Source organism: Theropithecus gelada, chromosome 2 (assembly GCF_003255815.1).
Source record: "Theropithecus gelada isolate Dixy chromosome 2, Tgel_1.0, whole genome shotgun sequence".
Taxonomy (NCBI): Eukaryota; Metazoa; Chordata; class Mammalia; order Primates; family Cercopithecidae; genus Theropithecus; species Theropithecus gelada.
In genome coordinates, this window is record NC_037669.1 from 179,708,694 (window position 1) to 179,732,059 (window position 23,366).

The following is a 23,366-nucleotide window of genomic DNA, read 5'->3' on the forward strand; positions in this document are numbered from 1 at the left end:
TTGGGCACAGTGGCTCATGCCTGTTGTAGTCCCAGCACTTTGGGAGGCCGAGGCAGGTAGATCACCGAAGGTCAGGAGTTCAGGAACAGCCTGGCCAACACAGCAAAACCTCATCTCTAGTAAAAAACAGAAAAATTAGCCAGGCGTGGTGGCACGTGCCTGTGATCCTAGCTACTTGGGAGGCTGAGGCAGGACGTATCCCGGCCCGCGGGATCGTGGAAGCAGGCCCTGGAGGAGGGAGTGGGAATTTGGGGGACAAGAGACACGAGAAATGGAGACAAGACAGTGCTCTGATCAAGTCTCGTTTAATGGCGGTAATGCAATGCCTTATATACACTTGGAGGGGAAGGGGTTGGGCCAGAGGCGGAGATGATCTCATCACGGAGGGTGTGGCTAGGTAGGTATTGGTTTCTCTGGTCCGACGTCATATTGCGCCTGGGCTGTCAGTTGGTAATTTTCCCGGGCGCAGGATGGTGCCTGCGCTACAAAGTAACAATTTTCGCCGCGCGGGGGGGAAAAACAGGTGAAGAAAAAGCAGGAAGAGCGCCATCTTTTATGAGGTATTGATACAAAAGAGAAACAACAAATCTAGGGAGGAGGTAGAAGGTGGAAAGGAATAGAGCTCGGGCGTTTAATCATTAATTATTATTTGCTATGGCCGGGGGGCGCAGCTCCGGACAAGGAAGAATTGCTTGAACCCGGGAGGCAAAGGTTGCAGAGAGCCGAGATGGTGCCACTGCACTCCAGCCTGGATGACAGGGCGAGACTCCGTCTCAAAAAACAAACAAACAAACAAACAAAAACCAAAATAAAACGACTAAGGGACAGTGGGCATGATATATGCAACCTATCTCAAATGAGTCAGAAAAAAATGTAAACATAGAAATGTGGTATAACATTAGCAACTTGTGAATCTTGATGAAGGGTATACAGGAACTTTTTGTGCTATTTTTGCAACTTTCTTGTAAATTATTTCAAGATTTAAAAGTTTAAAGATTTTTTTTTTAAAGTGCTGCCACTAACATTCCATCCATATTTTTTGATGCACACGCGCAAGCTTCTCCAGCATATTCCACAGAATGGTGTCGCAGATTCACAAGGTGTGCACATCTTCAACCTGACTAGCTATACGGTTTACAAAGTGCCACTGACGTCCTTATTAATTTTATTTTTGCACTGTCTTTTTCTCTCACTAAAATTTAAGGTTGGGCAGAGCTATTAAAAGTGCAGCCCGTGAGCCCGCAGCATTAGCCTCACCAGAGTGCTGGTTAAACATACAAATCCTCATACCTCCACCCCACACTTTCTGAATCAGAAACTCTGGGGGCACAGCCCGGGAATCTTCGTTTTCACAAACCTTCAAGCGACTATAAAGATTGTAGATTATATAGATCGTAGGGCCGCGTCGGCCTTGCAGGCGAGTCTCCAAGTGCATGAGCGGCGGAGCCCCATCACACGCATCAGCCTTCGTGAACCAGTGCGCAGCGCGCCTTACACGCGCACCCTCTCGGCGCGGGCAGCTGGCGCCCAGATCCCCCGCCTGGGTGGGGAGGGGCGGCCGGACGGGGCGGGCCGGCAGCTGGCGTCCCCGCCCCGAAAGCATTCGGCCCGCCGCGTCGAGCCGTCCTCTTTCCTTTCCTTCTCCCTCCCCTTTTCCCTTCCTTCGTCCCTTCCTTCCTTCCTTTCGCCGGGCGCGATGGAGCCGGGGCGTCGGGGGGTCGCGGCGCTGCTGGCGCTGCTGTGCGTGGCCTGTGCGCTGCGCGCCGGGCGCGCCCAGTACGAACGCTACAGCTTCCGCAGCTTCCCACGGGACGAGCTGATGCCGCTCGAGTCGGCCTACCGGCACGCGCTGGACAAGTATAGTGGCGAGCACTGGGCTGAGAGCGTGGGCTACCTGGAGATCAGCCTGCGGCTGCACCGCCTGCTGCGCGACAGCGAGGCCTTCTGCCACCGCAACTGCAGCGCCGCGCCGCAGCCCGAGCCCGCCTCCGGCCTCGCCAGCTATCCAGAGCTGCGCCTCTTCGGGGGCCTGCTGCGCCGCGCGCACTGCCTCAAGCGCTGCAAGCAAGGCCTGCCAGCCTTCCGCCAGTCCCAGCCCAGCCGCGAGGTGCTGGCGGACTTCCAGCGCCGCGAGCCCTACAAGTTCCTGCAGTTCGCCTACTTCAAGGCAAGTCCGCCTCGCCCCGTCCCAGGCCCCGGCCCCGCCCCTGACCCAGCCTCCAGGCCCTGGCCCCGCCCCTGCTCCCGGGGCCAAGTTGCATCGCCAGTTCTAGACCTGGCTCCCTCCCACCCAGCCCCGCCAAAAGTCTCCCTCCAGATCCTGCCTCCTTCTTCATCTCAAGTAAAGATGAAAATGCCTTTCTTGAACGGTAGCTCTAAGGCAGAGCATATGTACACAGAACGCAGCACAGCGCCAGGCACCCAACAAAGTGCCTGATAAATGTTCTCTGTTATTTGAGGGCAGACGCCTCTTTTCTGTATATACCATTAAAGCCAGTCGCCTTTTTTCTGAGCGGTGACTTGCGATAATAAAGCAGAAGACCTGAGGAGCCGACGAGTACCTTTTATTTTTATTTTTAGTTGAGACGGGGTCTCACTGTCGCCCAGGCTGGAGTGCAGAGGCATGATCATGGATGGCTCACTGCAGCCTTCACTTCCTCAGGCTCAGGTGATCCTCAACCTCAGCCTCCTGAGTAGTTGGGATTATAGGCGCTTGCAACCCCACCTGGCTAATTTTTTTGGTATTTTTTGTAGAGACAGAGTTTCGCCACGTTGCCCAGGCTGATCTCGAACTCCCGGACTCGAGTGATCCTCCCACCTCGCCTCCCAGAGTTCTGGGATTACAGGCGTGAGCCATGGCGCCTAGCTGACTAGTTCTTTTTAAAGAGAATGAAATTGAGGCCAGGGAAGAGCAGGGACTCCTTGCAAGGACACATCCCTGCTTGAAGGCGAACTCTTGCACCGTGAGTCATCAGGATTGGCCCTCTCCGCTGTTTCTTTCATCTAGAATTTAACACAGTTCACTGCCTCCTTTTAATGGCTGCTTAAGTTCTCTCTGTGATTGCTGACTAAAAATAGCCACAAATTGCAGTTCTCTATCCTATGGGTTCTTACGCTGAGGACCCACAAGTTTTAAGAATGGGTCGAATTCCCTGTCACTAGATAAAGAGGCTCTAGCTTGGTGGGTCTTCACAGAGTTTGGCTAAAAAAGCCCTCTCAAAGCCCAGGTTCTACTTCCTCTGAGGAAGATTTTAAAAGGAATATATTGTGTTTATTTTAATAACTACAAAAATAGATTCATGGCATATCCTAGACTCTTGAGGTAGAAGATTTTTCTTGTTTTTAAACTTTGTTTTCAGTCTCTGGACTGCAAGATCTGTTTTTCATATTTCCACCAAGACAGAGCCACGTGTATTTTGTGTTTATATGAGCAATAAAATAACACAAAACCCCAAAGAGGAGAAAAGCTGGGTTGCTTCTATACTTCTATGCTTAGTTACAGTTTTATATAAAATATCAATTTTGTGAATGTTTGTTCTGGCAGTTAAAAAAAAAAAGCAGTTTTAAAATAGAAGCAGGGAGTGGGATTAATAATAAAATTCCAGACTGTTGAAAATGAGGGCTGGTTCAAACGAAGCATCATTTTTTAAGCTAAAAATGACTTATCTAATTCTTTTTTTGTATAGCTTTTGGCAAATACGGTCTGAACCAAATTTAGGTCACATAATCAAGAGGAAAACATTTTATTTTTAAACCTAGAGAATACTAGAAGCTCTGATTTCTTTAATATACAGATGAATTTGAACCAGTGATACAGGGAGGAGGGGAAGAACATGTTATTCAATGTGACCGTAAGGCATGGGTTTTCTCCTTCATGATGGTGGCCCCAAAAAGTTAGGATGGTCATAGCTTCTCTTCAAAACCCTTTACAGGTCTTGTAACAATCACTTAGTTGAAGGTCTGTAAAATATCTATCCCCTTTTTTTTGAGACACAGTTTCCCTTTGTCACCCAGACTAGAGTGCAGTGACACGATCTTAGCTTACTGCAACCTCTGCCTCCAGGGTGCAAGTGATTCTTGTATCTCAGCCTCCTGAGTAGTTGGGATTACAGGCATGTGCCACCACACCTAGCTAATTTTTGTATTTTTAGTAGAGATGGGGTTTCACCATGTTGGCCAGGCTGGTCTCGAACTCTTAACCTCAAGTGATCCACCGGCCACCCAAAATGTTGAGATAACAGACTGGGATTTGAGCCACTGTGCCTGGCCACCATCTTAACATTTTGAGATCTCTTAGAGGGCAGGAAAAAGCTAAGAATTTTATTGATAAACATGAATGTTACTTAATTATTTCAGTAGAAGATATAACTGAAAAAGTAATTTTTGGTGGAGATATTGTATGATTTATTTTTTCTCAATGATGTTTATGGCCTGGCATGATGGCTCATGCCTGTAATCCCAGCACTTTGGGAGGCCAAGAGGGGAGGATCTCTTGAGCCCAAGAGTTCAAGACCAGCCTGGGCAATATAAAGAGATCTCATCTCTACAAAAACATTAAAAAATTAGCCGGGTATGGTGGCGTGCCCCTCTAGTTTCAGCTACTCAAGAGGCTGAGGCTGGAGGATTGCTTGAGCCCAGAAGGTCAAGGCTGCAGTGAGCTGAGATCTTACCACTGCACTCCAGCCTGGGTGACAGAACAAGACTCTTGTATCAAAAAAAAAAAAAAAGAAAAAAAGTGATGTTTACGTGTTTAAACTCTGTTTATGGATAGAGAGGAAAAGATGGGTGGCAGGCACATACATTCCACCTGGCACCTGAAGGCTGGAGATCCATATGGAGGTAGCTAGTGCACTGTGGTAGGACATGGGTAAATGCTACTCTGCTGTTGGAGTTGCAGTTCTCTGTTTCGGTGATTAAGGAGAAATGCCTCAGTTGATAACCGCAATAGCAGTGGTGGGTTCCGACTGCCAGAGGGAGGCCAGGAGGCTTGCATGTGTGCTTTTGTAGAAAAGGGCCGTGCTACTGGTGTGCAGCCTCAAGGACATCATAGGTTTCTCATCACCAGCCTACTCTAGGTCCATGTCATTAACTTTCTTTGGGTTCTCTTCATGACTATCATCTTCCATGAAAAACTGATTTTTTCCATAGGCCAAGTAAAAAGTAGGCCCAAGCACTTCATCAAATCCTTAATGACTGTTGAGCTCTGACCTGGACAGAGAACACTGACTCACAGGCCCTCTTACCCCAGGCCTTGCCTGGCAGTGGCCTCTAATCTCCCCGGAACCACAGGGCCTGCCTCTGTGTCATGGCTGATTTAGGGTGGCTCATGCTGGTGACTGTCTCAGGAATCCAAGGCAGGGTGGTTCCCCACATCTCTACCGCCTTCTCCAAAATCTGCCTGGGGTCTGTCAGAAGTTTAGCAGCCAAGATGTGTCTCCATGTTCCAGCTGCAGAACCTGAGTTGAAGTAAATAAAATCACTCTTTTCTCTTCAGAAAGAGTTTCCGTTTTGTAAAACTCAGATCCTAAGTTAGAGGCCTTAAAAATCCTACTCTGTGCCCCTCTTTCTTTTCTTTCTTTTTTTTTTTTTTTGAGATGAAGTCACGCTCTGTCGCCCAGGCTGTAGTGCAGTGGCGCGATCTCGGCTCACTGCAACCTCTGCCCCCCGGGTTCAAGCAATTCTCCTGCCTTAGCCTCCCGAGTAGCTGGGATTACAAGCACCTGCCATTGCGCCCAGCTAATTTTTGTCTTTTTAGTAGAGACGGGGTTTCACCATCTTGGCCAGGCTGATCTTGAACTCCTGACCTCGCGATCCACCCACCTCGACCTCCTAAAGTGCTGGGATTACAGGCATGAGCCACTGCTCCCGGCCTCTGTGCCCCCTTTCTAAATGCTCTTCTGAGAATTAGCAACTCTAATTTCATTGGCAAATGCTTTAAAAGGCAGCATTCATACCCTCTCCCTTCCTTCTAGCTGAAATCCAGCCTTTTTCCAGCCAGGAATGTGAAGCTTTCTGTAGGGCTGTTTTAAAGGCAGCCCTGCCACAAACCACTAATTGGCATTCCCAAAACATCAGCATTGACATCTGGGAGTCTGCCCTCATCACCACCCACCACTTCTCTGATGTGGCCACTGCTATTGTCTCAAAATGACGTGGTTCCAATTCTGGGGCAATTCAGTACAGATATATGCCATCCTATGACTCTTAGAAATCTAGGGTATACCAAATATTCCTTTATTTTCTCTGTCTAAACCGAATTCCCTAATTCCTGCCTCGGAGCGTCCCTCTGGATTGGCTGAGTCTCTGTGCACAAGCACAGGTGCCTGCCCTTCTCCCTACCAGGTTGTGCCAAGAGTCCATCAGCGTGGGGGGCCCTTTGGTTGGTGGTCATGCGTCCCCACAGGGAGGCCTCTGCATCCCTATTTGCCTGCCCTCCTGAGGCCCCCCCATAACATACCTGTTCTCCCTGAGGACTTCTGCTCTCTTGGACACTGCCGATAAGTGCCAGCCCTGAAGCTCTGGGGCCCACAGGCCTGCTGCTCCCACAGATCCCAAGGGAAACCTTTTTCCTAGTCTGGGAGATTGCCTTTCTCCTTCTTCTTCTTCCTCCAGACCAGTCAGCTTCTTCCTGCAGCTCCTCCCTAATTTCTTTCTTTCCTCAAACCTGCCAGGTTCTTTCGTGAGGACAGGCTTTTTTCAAATGAATAATTTGCTGGTTCTGACCAGACACCTGCCTTCCCTGAGGCAGTGAAACTCAGAATCATTGGCCCCCATTCAATGGAGAGAAGACTGAGGGGAAAAGAGAGGAAAATATAAATTAATTTTATTATATTTTATGGTCGTAATGTCATTATGTTCAAATCACAGACACTCATCGTGTCCTGCCTTGTCCTGAGGACAGTGTGAGGCCCTGGGAATCCAGACAATGAATGACACACAGCTGGGTCCCCCGAGGATCATAGTCTGATGGGGGAGATAGACATACCAGCTGAGATTGCAGGGTGGCGTAAAACGTTGGAAGACAGAACCCAGAACTAACACAACAGAGAGGCTCTTAATTGAGGCCACTAGGAGACAGGGAGAACTTAACAGAATATATGGTCCATGCAGGTGGGGATTTTTTTTTCCCTGTTTTGCTTATTGTTATAGACCCACATCCTAGAAATGGTGCTCTTGTAATATGCCATTTATTTGCTGTGTGAATGGATGAATAAGTGAGGAGGTTAGCAGAAGGTCTGTGGGAGATTTGGGAAAACAATGTATTTGTCAAGTTTCCAGTGGGAAAGATTTGGTGCAGTCACACTGGGTAATTGGAGGAAAGTTTAAGAAGGTGGTTATTTACAAAGGCGTGTGCAGTACATGGGGAATCCACAGGGATAGTGTGCCCCAGGGCTGGTAGCAGTGGGATATGACCACCCCTAGGCCAGAAGGGGCAGGGGAGAGAGCAATGATTGAAACCAGGAAGGAGGGAGACTCTGTGGAGAGGGTCACCTTGAGAAGAGCTGTGACCTTCAATTAGGGGACTTAGCAGCCCAAGATGACTGTGCAGGGAGGGAACCAGGAAATGAAATAATACGACCTTACTCTCTTCCCTTCCTCAGTGTCCTGTTGGGGCTCCTCATGGGTGAATCTCTTTGGAAGCCAGAGGGCGAGGGAGTCTGTTGTTAGAGTCCACACAGGCCAGCCTCCTGGGGCATGGACAGGCGTAGCCAGCGCAGAGTAGATTGGGAAAGGCAGACCGAGGCCATCTAGACAGTCGCTTTTAGGAAATCAACACTCATCTCGCAGTGCCTGGACTTGGTCTTGAGGGGCCCCGGAAGTCACGGAACCTTTAGCTGGAAAAGTTATAGCAACACAAAGTTTCTGAAGGCCTGAGCAGATATTCTTGTTTTACAAAAATTACCACTCAGCATCCATGGAGTAGCTTTTATGTTCTTTGTCCTTTTAGGCAAATAATCTCCCCAAAGCCATCGCAGCTGCTCACACCTTTCTACTGAAGCATCCTGATGACGAAATGATGAAGAGGAACATGGCGTATTATAAGAGCCTGCCTGGTGCTGAGGACTACATTAAAGACCTGGAAACCAAGTCGTATGAGGTATATTTGGATTTGTACGTGGCAGTTAGTGGCAACCTGGACTGTTAAAGAAATGTCTCTCCATAAGCAGCTACTGATAGCTAAGGACCTCTAGTGATTTTTGGTGACATTTGCTGAATATTATGACAATAGAAATGATTGACTTTTAGCACAAAGTGATCCATTTAACAATGACATTTTGTATTCCGTGATGATTTTAAAAGCCATGTTCCCTTTAAATGCTACATTTTAGAAATATGGTCATTTAATCATTTAGTTTTAAGAGAGTAAAGACATCTTGGAAATCATCTAAAAATGACCAGGAACACAAGAAATAGAAACATAAATCTCCAGTTTTGATGAAATGAGAAGGCATATGTTTTTATATACACATGCACACAAACACGCCCCAAATATATTAAAGTGGAAAATAAAGACGAGTTAGGAAGGCTGATGTGACAAGAGTAGAGGATACTTAAATCTGCACATCTATGAAGAAGAGTTTTGATGAGAATTAGTCATAAGAACAACAATAAGAAAGAAGGATCTTGTCCTTTTGAGCACTCACTATTGTCAAGGTCTTCTGGAACTCAGGCACTGGGGGCCTGGGTAGCAAGCAAGGGCAGGGCATTGTTGAAAATGGGGATTTGGCTGGGCACGGTGGCTCACACCTGTAATCCCAGCACTTTGGGAGGCTGAAGTGGGTGGATCACGAGGTCAGGGATTCAAGACCAGCCTGGGCAAGGTGGTGAAACCCTGTCTCTACTAAAAATACAAAAAAATTAGCCAGGCATGGTGGCAGGCACCTGTAATCCCAGCTACTCGGGAGGCTGAGGCAAAAAGAATTGCTTGAACCCAGGAGGCGGAGGTTGCGGTGAGCTGAGATCGCACCACTGCACTCCAGCCTGGGCAACAGAGTGAGACTCTCTCTCCAAAAAAAAAAAAAAAAAGAAGAAAAAAATCCACCCTCTTTATCTGAGGCCTTAAGCTTGGTGAAAATTCTAGGTCCAAGGGGGGCCCTCAGATACCCCCATTCAGGAAGAGCTGAGAAGGAACTCCAAATGGAGGGTCTCATGCTTATTCAGGGCCTTTCCTGGCCTCTGCAAGTTAGCAGGTTTTGTGTATATCCAGGATCTCTACTTATTTCTTGGAGACTAAGTTGCTTCCTTGGTCCTATTTATTTCTCTCTTGTTTTTTTTTTTGAAACGAAGTCTCGCCCTGTTGCCCAGGCTGGAGTGCAATGGCACGATCTTGGCTTACTGCAGCCTCCACCTCTCATGTTCAAATGATTCTCCTGCCTCAGCCTCCCTTTATTTCTCTTCTAATTGAGTCTAATCAACAATTAGCAGAAAGTCCTTGAAGTTTCCACTATCTGGCACATGGTTGCCCTTCCTAGTAACTAGTGCTGAGGTATGGTGGCATTTCTGTTTAACTACTAATTAATTGTTGGAGGAAGTGGGGTGACAGACACCTGCAGATGTGGTTTGTATCTGTGTCTCCACCTAAATCTCATGTTGAATTGTAATCCCCAGGGTTAGAGATGGGACCTGGTGGGAGGTGACTGGATCATGGGAGTGGATCGTTTATGAATGGTTTAGCACCATCCCCTCTGGGCTGTTCTCATGATGGTGAGTGAGTGAGTTATCATGAGACCTGGTTGTTTAAAAGTGTGTAATACCTCCCCCTCTCTTTCTTCCTTCTTCTCTGGCCATGTGAAGTGCTGGCTGCCCGTTTGCCTTCTGCCATGATTGTAAGTTTCCTGCCTCCCCAGAAGCAGAAGCTGCTGTGCTTCCTGTATAGCCTGCAGAACCATGAACCAATTCAACCTCTTTTATTTATAAATTACCCAGTCTCGAGTTTTTTTGTTTTTTTTTGGACAGAGTCTCGCCCTGTCACCCAGGCTGGAGTATAGTGGCACGATCTTAGCTTACTGCCACCTCTTCCTCCTGGGTTCAAGTGATTCTTGTGCCTCAGCCTCCGCAGTAGCTGGGACTACAGGTGTGTGACCACACCTGGTAATTTCTGTATTTTTAGTAGAGATGGGTTTTGCTATATTGGCCAGGCTGGAGGTATTTCTTTATAGCAGTGTGAGAACAGACTAATATACCTGCTCTCAAACTTATATTTTTATTTTTGTTCCATTTTAAAAACCAGTTTTATCGAGGTACAATTTATTTACAATATATTTATCAGTTTTTAAGTGTATAATGCAGTAAGTTTTGACAAATACATCCAGTCCTGTAACTGCCACCATAATCATGACATAGAATATTTTCATCACCCCTGAACAATTTCCTCTTGTCCTTTTGTAGTCAAGTTTTTGCTGTAACCCCTGACTCCTGGCAGCCGCTGATCTGATCTCTGTCATAGTTTTCCCATTTTCCTTGATTCAGATTATTATCAAGGTCCTGCTACTTTTTGAATTGAACTAAATAAGAAGTGTATCCATCATAAGCAGAGTAGAGAAATCTAGATATAAAGTAACTCACTGGTTGACTTCTTTAAGGGTCAGTGTGGCTTCAGAGCTAATGAGAGCAAACTTGGTGGTGGTCTTGGTTCCCTTTGAGAGCTCATGACTGTCTCCCTTCACACCAGGAGCGAGCTTCACTAGCTTCTCCGTGCTTTTCAGAGCCTGTTCATCCGAGCAGTGCGAGCGTACAATGGTGAGAACTGGAGAACATCCATCACAGACATGGAGCTGGCCCTTCCCGACTTCTTCAAAGCCTTTTACGAGTGTCTCGCGGCCTGTGAGGGTTCCAGGGAGATCAAGGACTTCAAGGATTTCTACCTTTCCATAGCAGGTTGGTGGTAGGTCAGTAGGCTCGCTACTCCCATGGAATAGTCTTGCTTAGATGTCTGCTCTTTGCCTGCATGCCTTCTAGATGCCTGGAGTGGCCTCTGAGGAACTTTTGAGCATATTTTTTAATGGGTAACTGAGGGTAGTCACCACCTGCATAGATAAACCTCTGACTTGGCAAGGACTTCTAGTGAAATCACTGAGAGAAGGTTCAAGCACAGGCCTGCCAAGGTAGAATTCTGTGTCTGCCCTACTTCCAGATTTCCTACAGGCATTTTGAAAAATAAAAATGGCCCAGGAGCACCTCAGTGACTCACATTACTGAGATAACTTTGGTGATGGCAATTTTCCAACACATACAAAGCTCGAATGAACCTTTAAGTGGCCATCACTAAGGTAGCTTTTTGAAATTTTCCTCTCTGGTTATAAAACAATGTGTGCTCATTATAGGAAGTTAGGAAAACACAGAAAGGAAAAATGAAGAAAGGAAGAAAACATAAAACTCTGCGCGTCGGTAACCCGGATTTCTGTATCCCAAGTGCCTTGCTGGGCAGCATCGCTCCAGACACTGGGGAACGGCTAAGGGAGCTCTTTCCCAGAGTGCTTTGAGAACACTGGTCCTAGAACTGTGCCTCCCTGAAACCACTAGATCAGTGCAATCTGGACTGTACCTTGGATAAAGGCATCGTATCTACGCACTTGTTAAATAAGTCTGGGAACGGGCTGAGCACTGCGTCTCCTTCTTGAAGAGTCATTGTGTACTTGAATGGTTAAAGGCCCTTAGAAATCCTGCAGTAGAGAAGCTCGTTTAAAGTTATTGAACCAGGGTTTTCGGTTTTGTTTTTTTTTCAGTCACTTTTTATTCATTAATCTCTTTCTACAAAGTAGGGTTTTTTTTTTGTTTTGTTTTGTTTTGTTTTGTCTTAAGAAAACTTTTTATTATGGCAAATTTCAAACATATACAAAAATCAGAGAGAAGAGTAAATAAACCACCATGTACCCATGACCCAGCTTCATGATTGTCAACTCATGGCCACTTGGGCTTCGTGTAATTCCCACCTATTTTTCCTCTCATTTTTTTTTTTTTTTTTTGAGACGGTCTTGCTCTGTCGCCAAGGCTCGAGTGCAGTGGTGCCATCTCGGCTCACTGCAAGCTCCGCCTCCCGGGTTCCCGCCATTCTCCTGCCTCAGCCTCCTGAGTAGCTGGGACTACAGGCGCCCGCCACCACACCCGGCTAATTTTTTGTGTTTTTAGTACAGACGGGATTTCACCGTGTTTGCCAGAATGGTCTCGATCTCCTGACCTTGTGATCCGCCCGCCTCGGCCTCCCAAAGTGCTGGGATTACAGGCGTGAGCCACTGCGCCCGGCCTCCTCTCATGTTATTTTGAAGCTAATTCCAGATGCCATATTATTTCATTTGTAATATTTCAGTATATACCTTTAGAAGGTAAGGACTCTTTGTTTTTTAAACATAACACCAAGCTATTACCCCTGTAAGAATTTTAACAATCATTATTTGATCTCATCATTAAATACCTAAACAGTATCCCAGTCGTTTCAGAAATGTCATAAATACATGTGTGTGCCTTTAATTTACCATTTGTTTGAGTCAGGATTCAATTAAGGTCCATCCATTGCAATGGGTTATCTTTTGAAAATTTTTATAGTGGTAAAATATACATAATATGAACTTTATTATTTTAGCCATCATTCAATGTACACTCCATGGCATTGACTACATTCACGTGATTGTGCAACCATCAGCACCATCCATCTCTAGAACTTTCTATGTTTCTCCAAATTGAAACTCTGTATGCAATAACTCCCCATTTCCCCTTGCCCCCCGCCACTGGCAACGGCCTTTCTACTTTCTGTCTTCAAGAATTTGACTGTTCTATATACATTACATAAGTGGAGTCATACAGTCTTTGCCTTTTTGTGACTGGCTCATTTCACTTGGCATACTGTCCTCAAGTCTCATCCATATTGTAGAAAGCTGGTTACGTTTTACATCTCGTTTAATCCGTAGGGCCATATCTTTTCCGCCTTGCTGTTGAGGAACCTGCATTTTTGTCCTGTAGAGATTCCCATGGTCTGGGTTTTGCTGACTGTATCCCCATGTTCCTCTGTCTTCTGTATTTCTTGTAAATTGGTAATTGGATGTAGAGGCTTGAACAGGCTCAGTTTGATTTTGTTTTGGGGGTTTTTTTGATGGGAGTCAACTGCTTCATAGCTGATGCTGATGTTTCATCAGGAGGCACATAATGGCTGCGGTCTCTCTCCATCTATCTTTGATATAGCTAAGATATATGTGTATTGTAAATCAAAGAGTATCTGAGACAAGTCTCAATCAATTTAGAAAGTTTATTTTTGCCAAGTTAGGGATGTACTTGTGACATAGCCTCAGGAGGTCCTGACAACATATGCCTAAGGTACTCAGGGCACAGTTTGGTTTTAAACATTTTAGGGAGACATGAGACATCAGTCAATATATGTAAGATGTATATTGGTTCAGTCCAGAAAGGCAGAACAACCTGAAGTGGGAGAGGGTTTCCAGGTCATAGGTAGGTAAGAGACAAATGGTTGCATTCTTTTGAATTTCTGATTAGCCTTTCACTGAATATGCAATTTAGAGGAATAGCCATTTGTGCTTTAGTCTGGCTTAGTGAAACAACACAGCAAAGGAAACAATCGTATATACGTTTGTTCCACATGAGCAGATGGATGACTTTGAGTTCTGCCCATCCTTTGTCCACAAAACTTCCTTGTGGGCAAATTATAAGAGAGGTTTGTGGCTTTTTTTTTTTTTTTTAATCTTTGTAGCTATCTTATTTAGGAATAGGATGGGAAACAGGTTTGTCCTACATGGTTCCCAGCTTGACTTTTCCATTTGGCTTAGTGATTTTGGGGTCCTGAGATTTATTTTCCTCTCACAGTGTAGATATATAGATATTTAGAGTTTCTTTAGTTTTTATTTTTTTGTTTGTTTTGTTTTTTGAGACGGAGTCTCGCTCTTCCCCAGGCTGGAGTGTAGTGGCTCGATCTCGGCTTACTGCAAGCTCTGCCTCCTGGGTTCACACCACTCTCCTGCCTCAGCCTCCTGAGTAGCTAGGAGCACAGGCGCCCACCACCACACCCGGCTAATTTTTTGTATTTTTAGTAGTGACAGGGTTTCACCGTGTTAGCCAGGATGGTCTCGATCTCCTGACCTCGTGATCCGCCCGCCTCAGCCTCCCAAAGTGCTGGGATTACAGGCGTGAGCCACCTCGTCTGGCCCTTAGTTTTTATTTTTAAATAATTTCAAACTTGTAGAGAAGACGGAAGAATCATACAAAGAACTCTCATGTACACCTTACCTAGATTCACCAATTTGTAACATTGATTGTCCCACATTTACTTTATTGCTCTCTCCGTATGTGCTGTGGGTATAATTATTATTGTTATTATTTTATTTATTTATTTATTATTATTTTTTGACATGGGGTTCCCTCTTGTTGCTAAGACTGGAATGCAGTGGCATGATCTCGGTTCACCGCAACCTCCGCCCCCCAGGTTCAAGCAATTCTCCTGCCTTAGCCTCCTGAGTAGCTGGGATTACAGGCGTGCACCAACACGTCTGGCTAATTTTTATGGTTTTAGTAGAGACGGGGTTTCGCCACGTTGGCCAGGCTAGTCTCAAACTCCTGACCTCAGGTGATCCACCCACCTCAGCCTCCCAAAGTGCTAGGATCACAGGCGTGAGCCACCACGTCCGGCCTATTTTATTTTGTTTTCGAGACAGAGTCTCGCTCTATCACCCGGGCTGTGGTGCAATGGCATGGTCTTGGCTCACTGCAACCTCCACCTGCTGGGTTGAAGCAATTCTCTTGCTTCAGCCTCCTGAGTAGCTGGGACTACTGGCAAGTGCCACCACGCCTGGCTAATTTTTTGTATTTTCAGTAGAGATGGAGTTTTGCTGTGTTGGCCAGGCTGGGTTTGAACTCCTGACCTCAAGTGATCCGCCCGCCTTGCCCTCCCAAAGTGCTGGGATTATAGGCTTGTGCCACCGTGCCCGGCTGTGTATAATTATTTTTATTTCAGAACTATTTGGAAGTATGTTGCACATGCATTATTACTCTTTACCCCCCATAATGCTTCAGTTTACTTCCTAAGAACAATAATACTATCTAAATATCCATAGTAATTAATTTCAGGAAACTTAATATACTAGATACAATGCTTGTATTAATCTGTAGTTCATATTCCCCTTTTGTTAATTGTCACAATAATGTTCTTTCTAGCACCATTTTTCTTCCTGGTATAGTTTCCAGTTCAGAATCATGTTTCCTATTTATTTATTTTATTTATTTATTTATTTATTTATTTATTTATTTATTTATTTATTTTGAGACGGAGTCTCGCTCTGTTGCCCAGGCTGGAGTGCAGTGGCCGGATCTCAGCTCACTGCAAGCTCCGCCTCCCAGGTTTACACCATTCTCCTGCCTCAGCCTCCCGAGTAGCCAGGACTACAGGCGCCCGCCACAGCGCTCGGCTAGTTTTTTGTATTTTTTAGTAGAGACGGTGTTTCACCATGTTAGCCAGGATGGTCTCGATCTCCTGACCTCGTGATCCGCCCGTCTCGGCCTCCCAAAGTGCAGGGATTACAGGCTTGAGCCACCGCGCCCGGCCAGTTTCCTATTTATTTGTCATCTTCCTTTCGAATTCTTTAATCTGAAACAGTCCTTTGGCCTTTCTTTGTCTTTTTATGCCAATGATATTTTTTTAAAATATAAGCTAATTACTTTGTAAACATTCCTCAATTTGGGTTTCTATGATGTGTCTTCACAGTTACATTCAGGTTATGTCATTTTGGCTGGACCAGTATATAAATGTCCTCCTCAGGATATCACGTCAAGATATGTATGATGTTTGTTTGTACCCTTATTGTTGATGTTAATTTTTTGTTGGTGGTGGTAGTAAGTATGTAAGACTTTTTTGTTGGTGGTGGTAGTAAGTATGGAGGTGTGTTTTCAAAGTCAACCAAAGTGGAATTAATAGTTCAAAGAGTAAATGTTTCTGTAAATTAATTTTAGTGTTTTAAGGTATCATTTCGTACTTCCTACCAGCAATGTTTGAAAGTACCTGTTTCTCCACAGTCTTACTTACAAAATGTGTGCAACCCTCCTGGAGTCTTTTGCTTCTAGCTGCATAAAGGGAGAAAAGGGAGGGAGCCAGGGATCATGTGGGAGGTCTTAGGGGTTAAGCCTGGAAGTAGCATTCCTTAATTGTTACTCTCAACATGTCATTGGCCATGACTAGTCATATGGCCCCAACCTAGCTGCATGGGAAATGTAGTCTTTGACTACATTTAGGTTCACCTTACTCTCTTTCAAAGGCTATATAGATTCTATTATTTTTATATACTGTAATTTATTAATCATCCTATTGACTGGCATTTAGGTACTTTCAAGTTTGTTTGTTTGTTGTTTTAAACAGTGTTTATGTATGCCTATGTCTAAAGAAACTTTCCTAGAAGTAGACAGCTGGGTTGGAAAATATGTGTATTTTAACCTTTGATAAATTTTACCAAATTGTTCTCCAAAAAGTTTGTTCCTGTTTTGCTTCCATCAACAGAATATGAGAGTGTAAATTTCACTGTTCTCTTCTTAATACTACATTATGAATTTTAAAAAATTTTGCAATTTAGTAGTTTAAATTATTTTGGGGGTAATTCTATTTCTTAATTACAAAAGAGGTGTAGCATCTCTCACAATGTTTTTTAGACATTTTAATAATTTCTGTTAATACCGTTTGGCCATTTATATAGTGGATGTTCATCTTATTGATTTGAAACAACTTTGTATATTAAAGATTTTCAGCTCCTTGTGGGTGTTGCAAATATTCTTCTTTTACCTTTTTCATTTGGGCAGGAGGCAGAAGTAGCATATTAAGAAAATAATGGATGCACTGCTCTGAAAATTTTACGTTTTGTTTCAGATCATTATATAGAAGTTCTGGAATGCAAAATACAGTGTGAAGAGAACCTCACCCCAGTTATAGGAGGCTATCCAGTTGAGAAATTTGTGGCTACCATGTATCATTACTTACAGTTTGCCTATTATAAGTGTAAGTAATCTTCTGTGTCATCTTGGGTGAGTCCTTCTAAGACTGTAAAATAGAAGTAATAACTCTTAGCTATGGCTGTTGAGAGTTCATCGAGGTCACACTGACAACTCTGGTGCCATGCTTTGTGCGAAAAGGCAGCATGGCTTAGTGATTCAGGGCAGAGCCTGTAACCACACTGCCTGGGTTCGATTTCAGCCTTATCACTTACTAGCTTCTCTGTGCTTTAGTTTCCTCATTGTGAATACAGATTGTAGTACTAACCTCATAGGATTGTCTTGAGGACTAAATGAATTAATAGATGTGAAATGTCTGGGGTATTCCCCCCACACTGGCACATAGCAAACTGTGTGTTTGTTTTTGTTACCATTATTTACCTTCCTCCTCATCACTGGCTTTACTTTTCAGACTGTTTGAGTTTCTTTTCTTTTCTTTTTTTTTTTCTTTTGAGACTTGCTCTGTTGCCCAGCCTGGAGTGCAGTGGTGTGATCTTGACTTACTGCAACCTCCACCTCCAAGGTTCAAGTGATTACCCTTCCTCAGCCTCCCGAGTAGCTGGGATTATAGGTGTGCACCACCACTCCCAACTAATTTTTTGTATTTTTAGTAGAGATGTGGTTTCACTGTGTTGGCCAGGCTGGTCTTGAACTCCTGACCTCAAGTAATCCACCCACTTCAGCCTCCCAAAGTGCTGGGATTACAGGTGTGAGCCACTGCACCCATCGCCCTCCCTTGATCTGAAATGGGAGTTTCTCAATCAGAACGTTTCTGGTGGACAATGGGAGGCAAACATGGGCGAGAAGGAAGTACAGAGTTAGGCTTCAGAGGCTGTGTGTTTTGGCTTTTCCTCCTCTCCCTGTACCTGACTTTGCCAAGTGCCACTTGTTCAAGCAGTGTGTCCCTTGGCAGTTCCGTTCCAAGCATAGAAGAATGATTAGGGACAGTGGCAGCAGGAATTCCTCTGCCCTAATGAAGTGCCAGAGTCTAGTGGTGGCAGATTTCTGACTAGAATAGATCCCCTGGGTTGCCCCTGCAGTCCCTTTGGGAGTGGCTGGTCTCAGGGTGCCGTGGGAAAAGTGAGAGAGGTGACCTTGGCTTTAGTCCTCCTTTCCCACTGTGATAATTGTGTTTTTTGTTGGGTTTCCTCTTTATCTCACTTCCCATCCCCTTCAGAACACAGGGTAAGCCTTGCACCCTGAAGGTCAAAAAAAGAAAAAGAATATGTATTATATAAATATAAAAAGCCGTAAGGTCTTCTAGCTCACTGAGCATGGCTTGGTTCTAAATGTCTAAAGCTAGAACACTAGGAATTTAGAAGTATTCTGGACACATCCGGGCTCTGGCAGCTCCCTGGCCCTCCGAAATCCGCACATGCCCTGAAAATCGCCCTGCATAACGGAAACTGGCAAACACTTATCAACACTGGTAGACTGAGGCCTCTAGCCATGCTTGCTGCTTCCCAGGAAATCTGCTTTCGGGGATCAACAGTATGAATGAAATGTACTTCCTGAAATGAGATTCCTGAAAATCTGCCCTGTTTTGAATTTTTCCTAGACCGTCTACCATACTACATTGCTTGAGGGCAGGTGCTGTTATTTATATTTGAAGAGTAAATGCCCCTAAGGGCTGGCTTTAAAGTAGTCATTACAGGAAACAGTCACTGGGTGGCACAATTTATTCACACCCAAGCTTTGGCTACTCTGGCCAACCGCAGCTTTAGCAGAGGTACTGTTGTGGAAATTAGAGTGGAATGTGCCGGAATAAATACGAGGGGCTTTGTGTGTCATCACCTCTTCCTCCTTATCGTGTACTCCCAAGACAAATCCCAAGCCCTGCAAAATCCCTCTGCTGAAGATACTGTCATAGGTGGGTGGGCAACACCAAACAGAGAGGTTGGAGGTGGGAGTTCTATCCTTAGGAGGTGTCAAAACCAGGCGGTTTTCCAAATCCCCTCCAGCCCAGAGGCTCCACCGTCCTTTGGGTTTTCCAGGTCTGGTTTAGCTGTAGGGGAGCTAACCTAGATCTGGAGACTGTGGCCCCATCCAGATGGGATCCAGATACTTTAGGCCCCAAATGAGAAACCTGTTTACTGAGCACATCCTCCCTATCTCCCTCAGCCCCAGGACAATCCAGCTTTTTCCAGCTCCTTCCAGGCACCTGAGACCAGCTTGGGTCACCAGAGCTGGAGGTGGAACATAGGCATTTCTCCCTGGGTATGTGCCTAACTAGAGCTAAGTTTCAAGCCTGGCCTCCAGGCTACTGTGGAGACCCCGTCTGTGGCGTGCCCACCCAGGGCTGCCAGTCAGCCCCAGGCTCTCTGAAGGAAGGACTGTGGAGAAGGGGCTTGTTCATACGACCTTTTTGTTTAGAAGCAGAACCAGTGAGAGGAATTATAGGGCATGGTTTGCTGATGTCTTCATTTGTCTTTTCTTCCCAACCCCAGTGAACGACCTGAAGAATGCAGCCCCCTGTGCAGTCAGCTACCTGCTCTTTGATCAGAATGACAAGGTCATGCAGCAGAACCTGGTGTATTACCAGTACCACAGGGACACTTGGGGCCTCTCGGATGAGCACTTCCAGCCCAGACCTGTAAGTCTGGTGCACCACACCTTCCCTTTTCTCTTCATTCTCGCCTTCTGGAGACTACCTTGTACCTTAAGAGAAAGGGTTATTTTGGAAATAAAGGGGCTGGGCGCAGTGGGTCATGCCTGTAATCCTGGCACTTTGGGAGGCCGAGGCAGGCAGATCATGATGTCAGGAGTTCGAGACCAGCCTGGCCAACACAGTGAAACCCCGTCTCTACTAATACAAAAATTAGCCAGGCGTGGTGGCACGCGGCTGTAGTCCCAGCTACTTGGGAGGGTGAGGCAGAAGAATCACTTGAACCCGGGAGGCAGAGGTTGCAATGAGCCAAGATTGGGCCCCTGCCCTTTAGCCTGGAGATAGAGTGAGACTCTGTCTGGAAAAAAAAAAGGAAATAAAGGAAAAGTCATTTTTTTTTCTGTAGTTTTGCGCATGTGTGTGTTGTAACATTTTACTGCTTCATTCTGATTTCTGAGTCTGTAAAAACTCTACAAATTTCGATCATTGCAGAAATATTTTACTTGGAAAGCAAAATTCTCTCATAATCCTACACCTTCTCACTCTCTCTCTCTCTTTTTTTTTTGAGACAGATTCTTGCTCTGTCGCCTAGGCTGGAGTGCAGTGGCGTGATATCGGCTCACTGCATCCTCCGCCTCCTGAGTTCAAGCGATTCTCCTTCCTTAGCCCCCCGAGTAGCTGGGATTACAGGCATACACCAACACATCAGGCAAATGTTTGTAGTTTTAGTAGAGACGAGGTTTCGCCGTGTTGGCCAGGCTGGTCTTGAACTCCTGACCTCAGGTGATCTACCCATCTCAGCCTTTCAAAGTGCTGGCCACTGCGCGCAACCTGTGCGATCTCTTTATCCCCTGCTTTAAAGGTATATATTTACTCATATATATAGTAAATATTTGTGTATTTTTATAAAAACAAGATCATATTTACATAGTATTATAACTTTTTGCAACTTTCTTTGTCTTTCTAACAATTAGTCGTGAATATTTCTCCATGTCACGTCCATGTAACTTCTTAATTATTATCCTTTAACAGCTCCCTGGTAGTCTCTTTTGTGGATGGACCATCATTTAATTCCCTTGATAGGCAAACTCACCACTTAGCATGTGTTGTTAGCAAACCCTATTCATCATATATTACTTTCAAAAGATTTTTCCTAATTGATCTTTGCTCTTTACTTGTATTTTCATTGGGATTTCTATATGCCATCTTGATTTTCATAAATTCGTCTTCCACTGAGGGCTGGCCACTCTTTTTTTAAAAAAAATCCAGATATAATTTATAATTTATATAGGGTAGAATTCACCATTTTAAAGTGTACAGTTCAGTGGTTGTTAGTATATTCAGAGTTGTACAGCCATTACCACTATCTAATTTTAAACATTTTCATCACCTTAGACAAACCCCATATCCTGTTCCTCCCTCCTCCCAGTTCTAAGATGAAAACGTTGGTCCTATAAACTGTTCTGTGTTGTGTCTGAACAGGAAGCGGTTCAGTTCTTTAACGTGACCACACTCCAGAAGGAGCTGTATGACTTTGCTAAGGAAAATATAATGGATGATGATGAGGTAAGTTTTCATGCTTAGCACATGTCTGGTGGCTAAGAGAAAATATTGCTCACATCTTTGCTAAAAATCACTGGAAGGCCGAGTCCTCCCTGAAGTAAGAAACAGAGGGGACCTTGAGAAGGACAGTTACTGTGGGTGTTTCAGTGACAGCCAGAATGCTGGCATGGGAAACAGCAGCTTTCTAGGAAACCCAGGCAGGAGTGCCACATTTCCTGATAGTGAAACGGGTGTGGGGCGACGCTCCAGGAATTCACAGTGGTCACTCTTCATCTTTGCACTTTATATAAAAACGGTGAATTTTTAATTGCTCAGCACTCTGAAGATACATGGATACTCCCACCCCAATTTTTCAATTAGACTATTGCTATTATTATTTTTTCTAAATTGCATCTTTACTGTAAGCATTTTCTCATTCTTTAGAATTGCTTGAAATTCCTGATTTCACCTTACTCAGCTGACCCCTTTTCTGACCCCTATTCATCTGGTTATGGAGTGGTCATTTTGTGGTGGGGCAGCCTGGTCACAGAAAAGCCATCATTAGCGGTAGTATTTAGAGAGATGTGTTTGGAACAAACAGGAAAATGCTTACTGAGAAAGCTGGGGACGTGTCAGCTATTGGAGCTCTGAGAGAGCTGTGAGCTTGCTCTGGTCTGATCCTTCGCTTTGTAGATGAGGAGCATGGGGCCAGCAAGTTTCCTGAGCCTCCAGGTCTTCTCTTCCTATACCCTGGTTTTAGGTGAAGCACCTCTGAATAAGACATCTTCATGGAATTGGTTTTCTGTCTACAAATATGTGTGGGATGAACTCATCACTGGTATTAAACAACTGAGCCTCAGTTCTTTATCCATAAAATGGGAATAATAATACTGCCCTCCCAGGGTTGGAGAATAAAATACTGTGTTGCATGTGGAAATGCTTTCTAAACTGGAAAGTGATGCACATGCCTGTGTCTTGGGTTGGGTATCCTTGAAGCAGAGCCTGAGACAGGATCCCAAGATGCCACCAGGGCCATTCCCCCATTCCCTAAAGGGAGGAACACCAGCCAGATACCAACAAGATTGGCCACTGTGGTTTGGAAAGTATAGCAGAGGCTGGGTGTACTGGCTCACGCCTGTGATCCCAGCATTTGGGAGGCCAAAGCAGGTGATTGCTTGAGTCCAGGAGTTCAAGACGAGCCTGGGCAACATGGCGAAAACTTGTCTCTACAAAAAATACAAAAAAATTAACTGGGTGTGGTGGAGTGCACCTGTAGTCCCAGCTACTTGGGAGGCTGAAGGAGTCTGGGGAGGTTGAGGCTGATATTGCGCCATTGCACTCCAGACTCGGCAATTGGAGTAAGACCCTGCCTCAAAAAAAAAAATAAAAGGAAAGTATAGAAAAATATATTTAGAGGCAGGGCACGGTGGCTCAAGCCTGTAATCCCAGCACTTTGGGAGGCCGAGACGGGCGGATCATGAGGTCAGGAGATCAAGACCATCCTAGCTAACACAGTGAAACCCCATCTCTACCATCTCTACTAAAAAAATACAAAAAACTAGCCGGGCGAGGTGGCGGGCGCCTGTAGTCCCAGCTACTCGGGAGGCTGAGGCAGGAGAATGGCGTGAACCAGGAGGCGGAGCTTGCAGTGAGCTGAGATCCGGCCACTGCACTCGGCCTGGGCGACAGAGTGAGACTCCGTCTCAAAAAAAAAAAAAAAAAAAAAAAAAAAAAAATATATATATATATATATATATATATATATATATATATATATATTTAGAAAAGGTAGGAGGAGTTGAGTTCCCAATTATCTAGAGGCAGGCTACTATGGATGTTTTGGTATATATCTTTCCATTGTTTTTTATTATTAAAGAAAAAATTTTTATAGTTTTAAATTTATGTTTTTCTATATATTTATTATAAACTCAGCTATAATTATGTCTCATGACTTTTTCACTTGATATTATAATATGAGCAGTTTCTCTTGTTATATTTTTCTAAACCAGCTTTATTTAGATGTTATTCACATACAGTAAAGTGCTCCTTTTTAAAGTATATAATTCAGTGGTACTTACTATATCCACAAAATTTTGCATCCATCACTGTTATTTAACTTTAGAACATTTTTATCGCCCCCAAAAGAAACTCCATCGCTAAGTCACTTCCCATTTCTCCTCCGGGCCAACGTTCCCACTCCTGCCTCCACCTCTAGCCCCTGGAATATCCTAATCTACTTTCAGTT

The 23,366-nt window shown here is 44.8% G+C and overlaps 1 protein-coding gene across 1 annotated transcript in view; it reads left to right on the top strand.

The window, feature by feature from the left end:
• Positions 1 to 1,583: 1,583 nt before the first annotated feature.
• CRTAP (cartilage associated protein) overlaps positions 1,584 to 23,366 on the top strand; it is a 29,221-nt gene continuing 7,438 nt past the window's right edge. The window contains exons 1-6 of the mRNA XM_025374229.1: positions 1,584 to 2,167; positions 7,949 to 8,098; positions 10,707 to 10,878; positions 16,853 to 16,981; positions 19,422 to 19,567; positions 21,062 to 21,145. Coding sequence (XP_025230014.1) covers positions 1,697 to 2,167; positions 7,949 to 8,098; positions 10,707 to 10,878; positions 16,853 to 16,981; positions 19,422 to 19,567; positions 21,062 to 21,145 — 1,152 coding nt within the window. The 5' untranslated portion in view covers positions 1,584 to 1,696. The remainder of the gene's footprint in view (positions 2,168 to 7,948; positions 8,099 to 10,706; positions 10,879 to 16,852; positions 16,982 to 19,421; positions 19,568 to 21,061; positions 21,146 to 23,366) is intronic.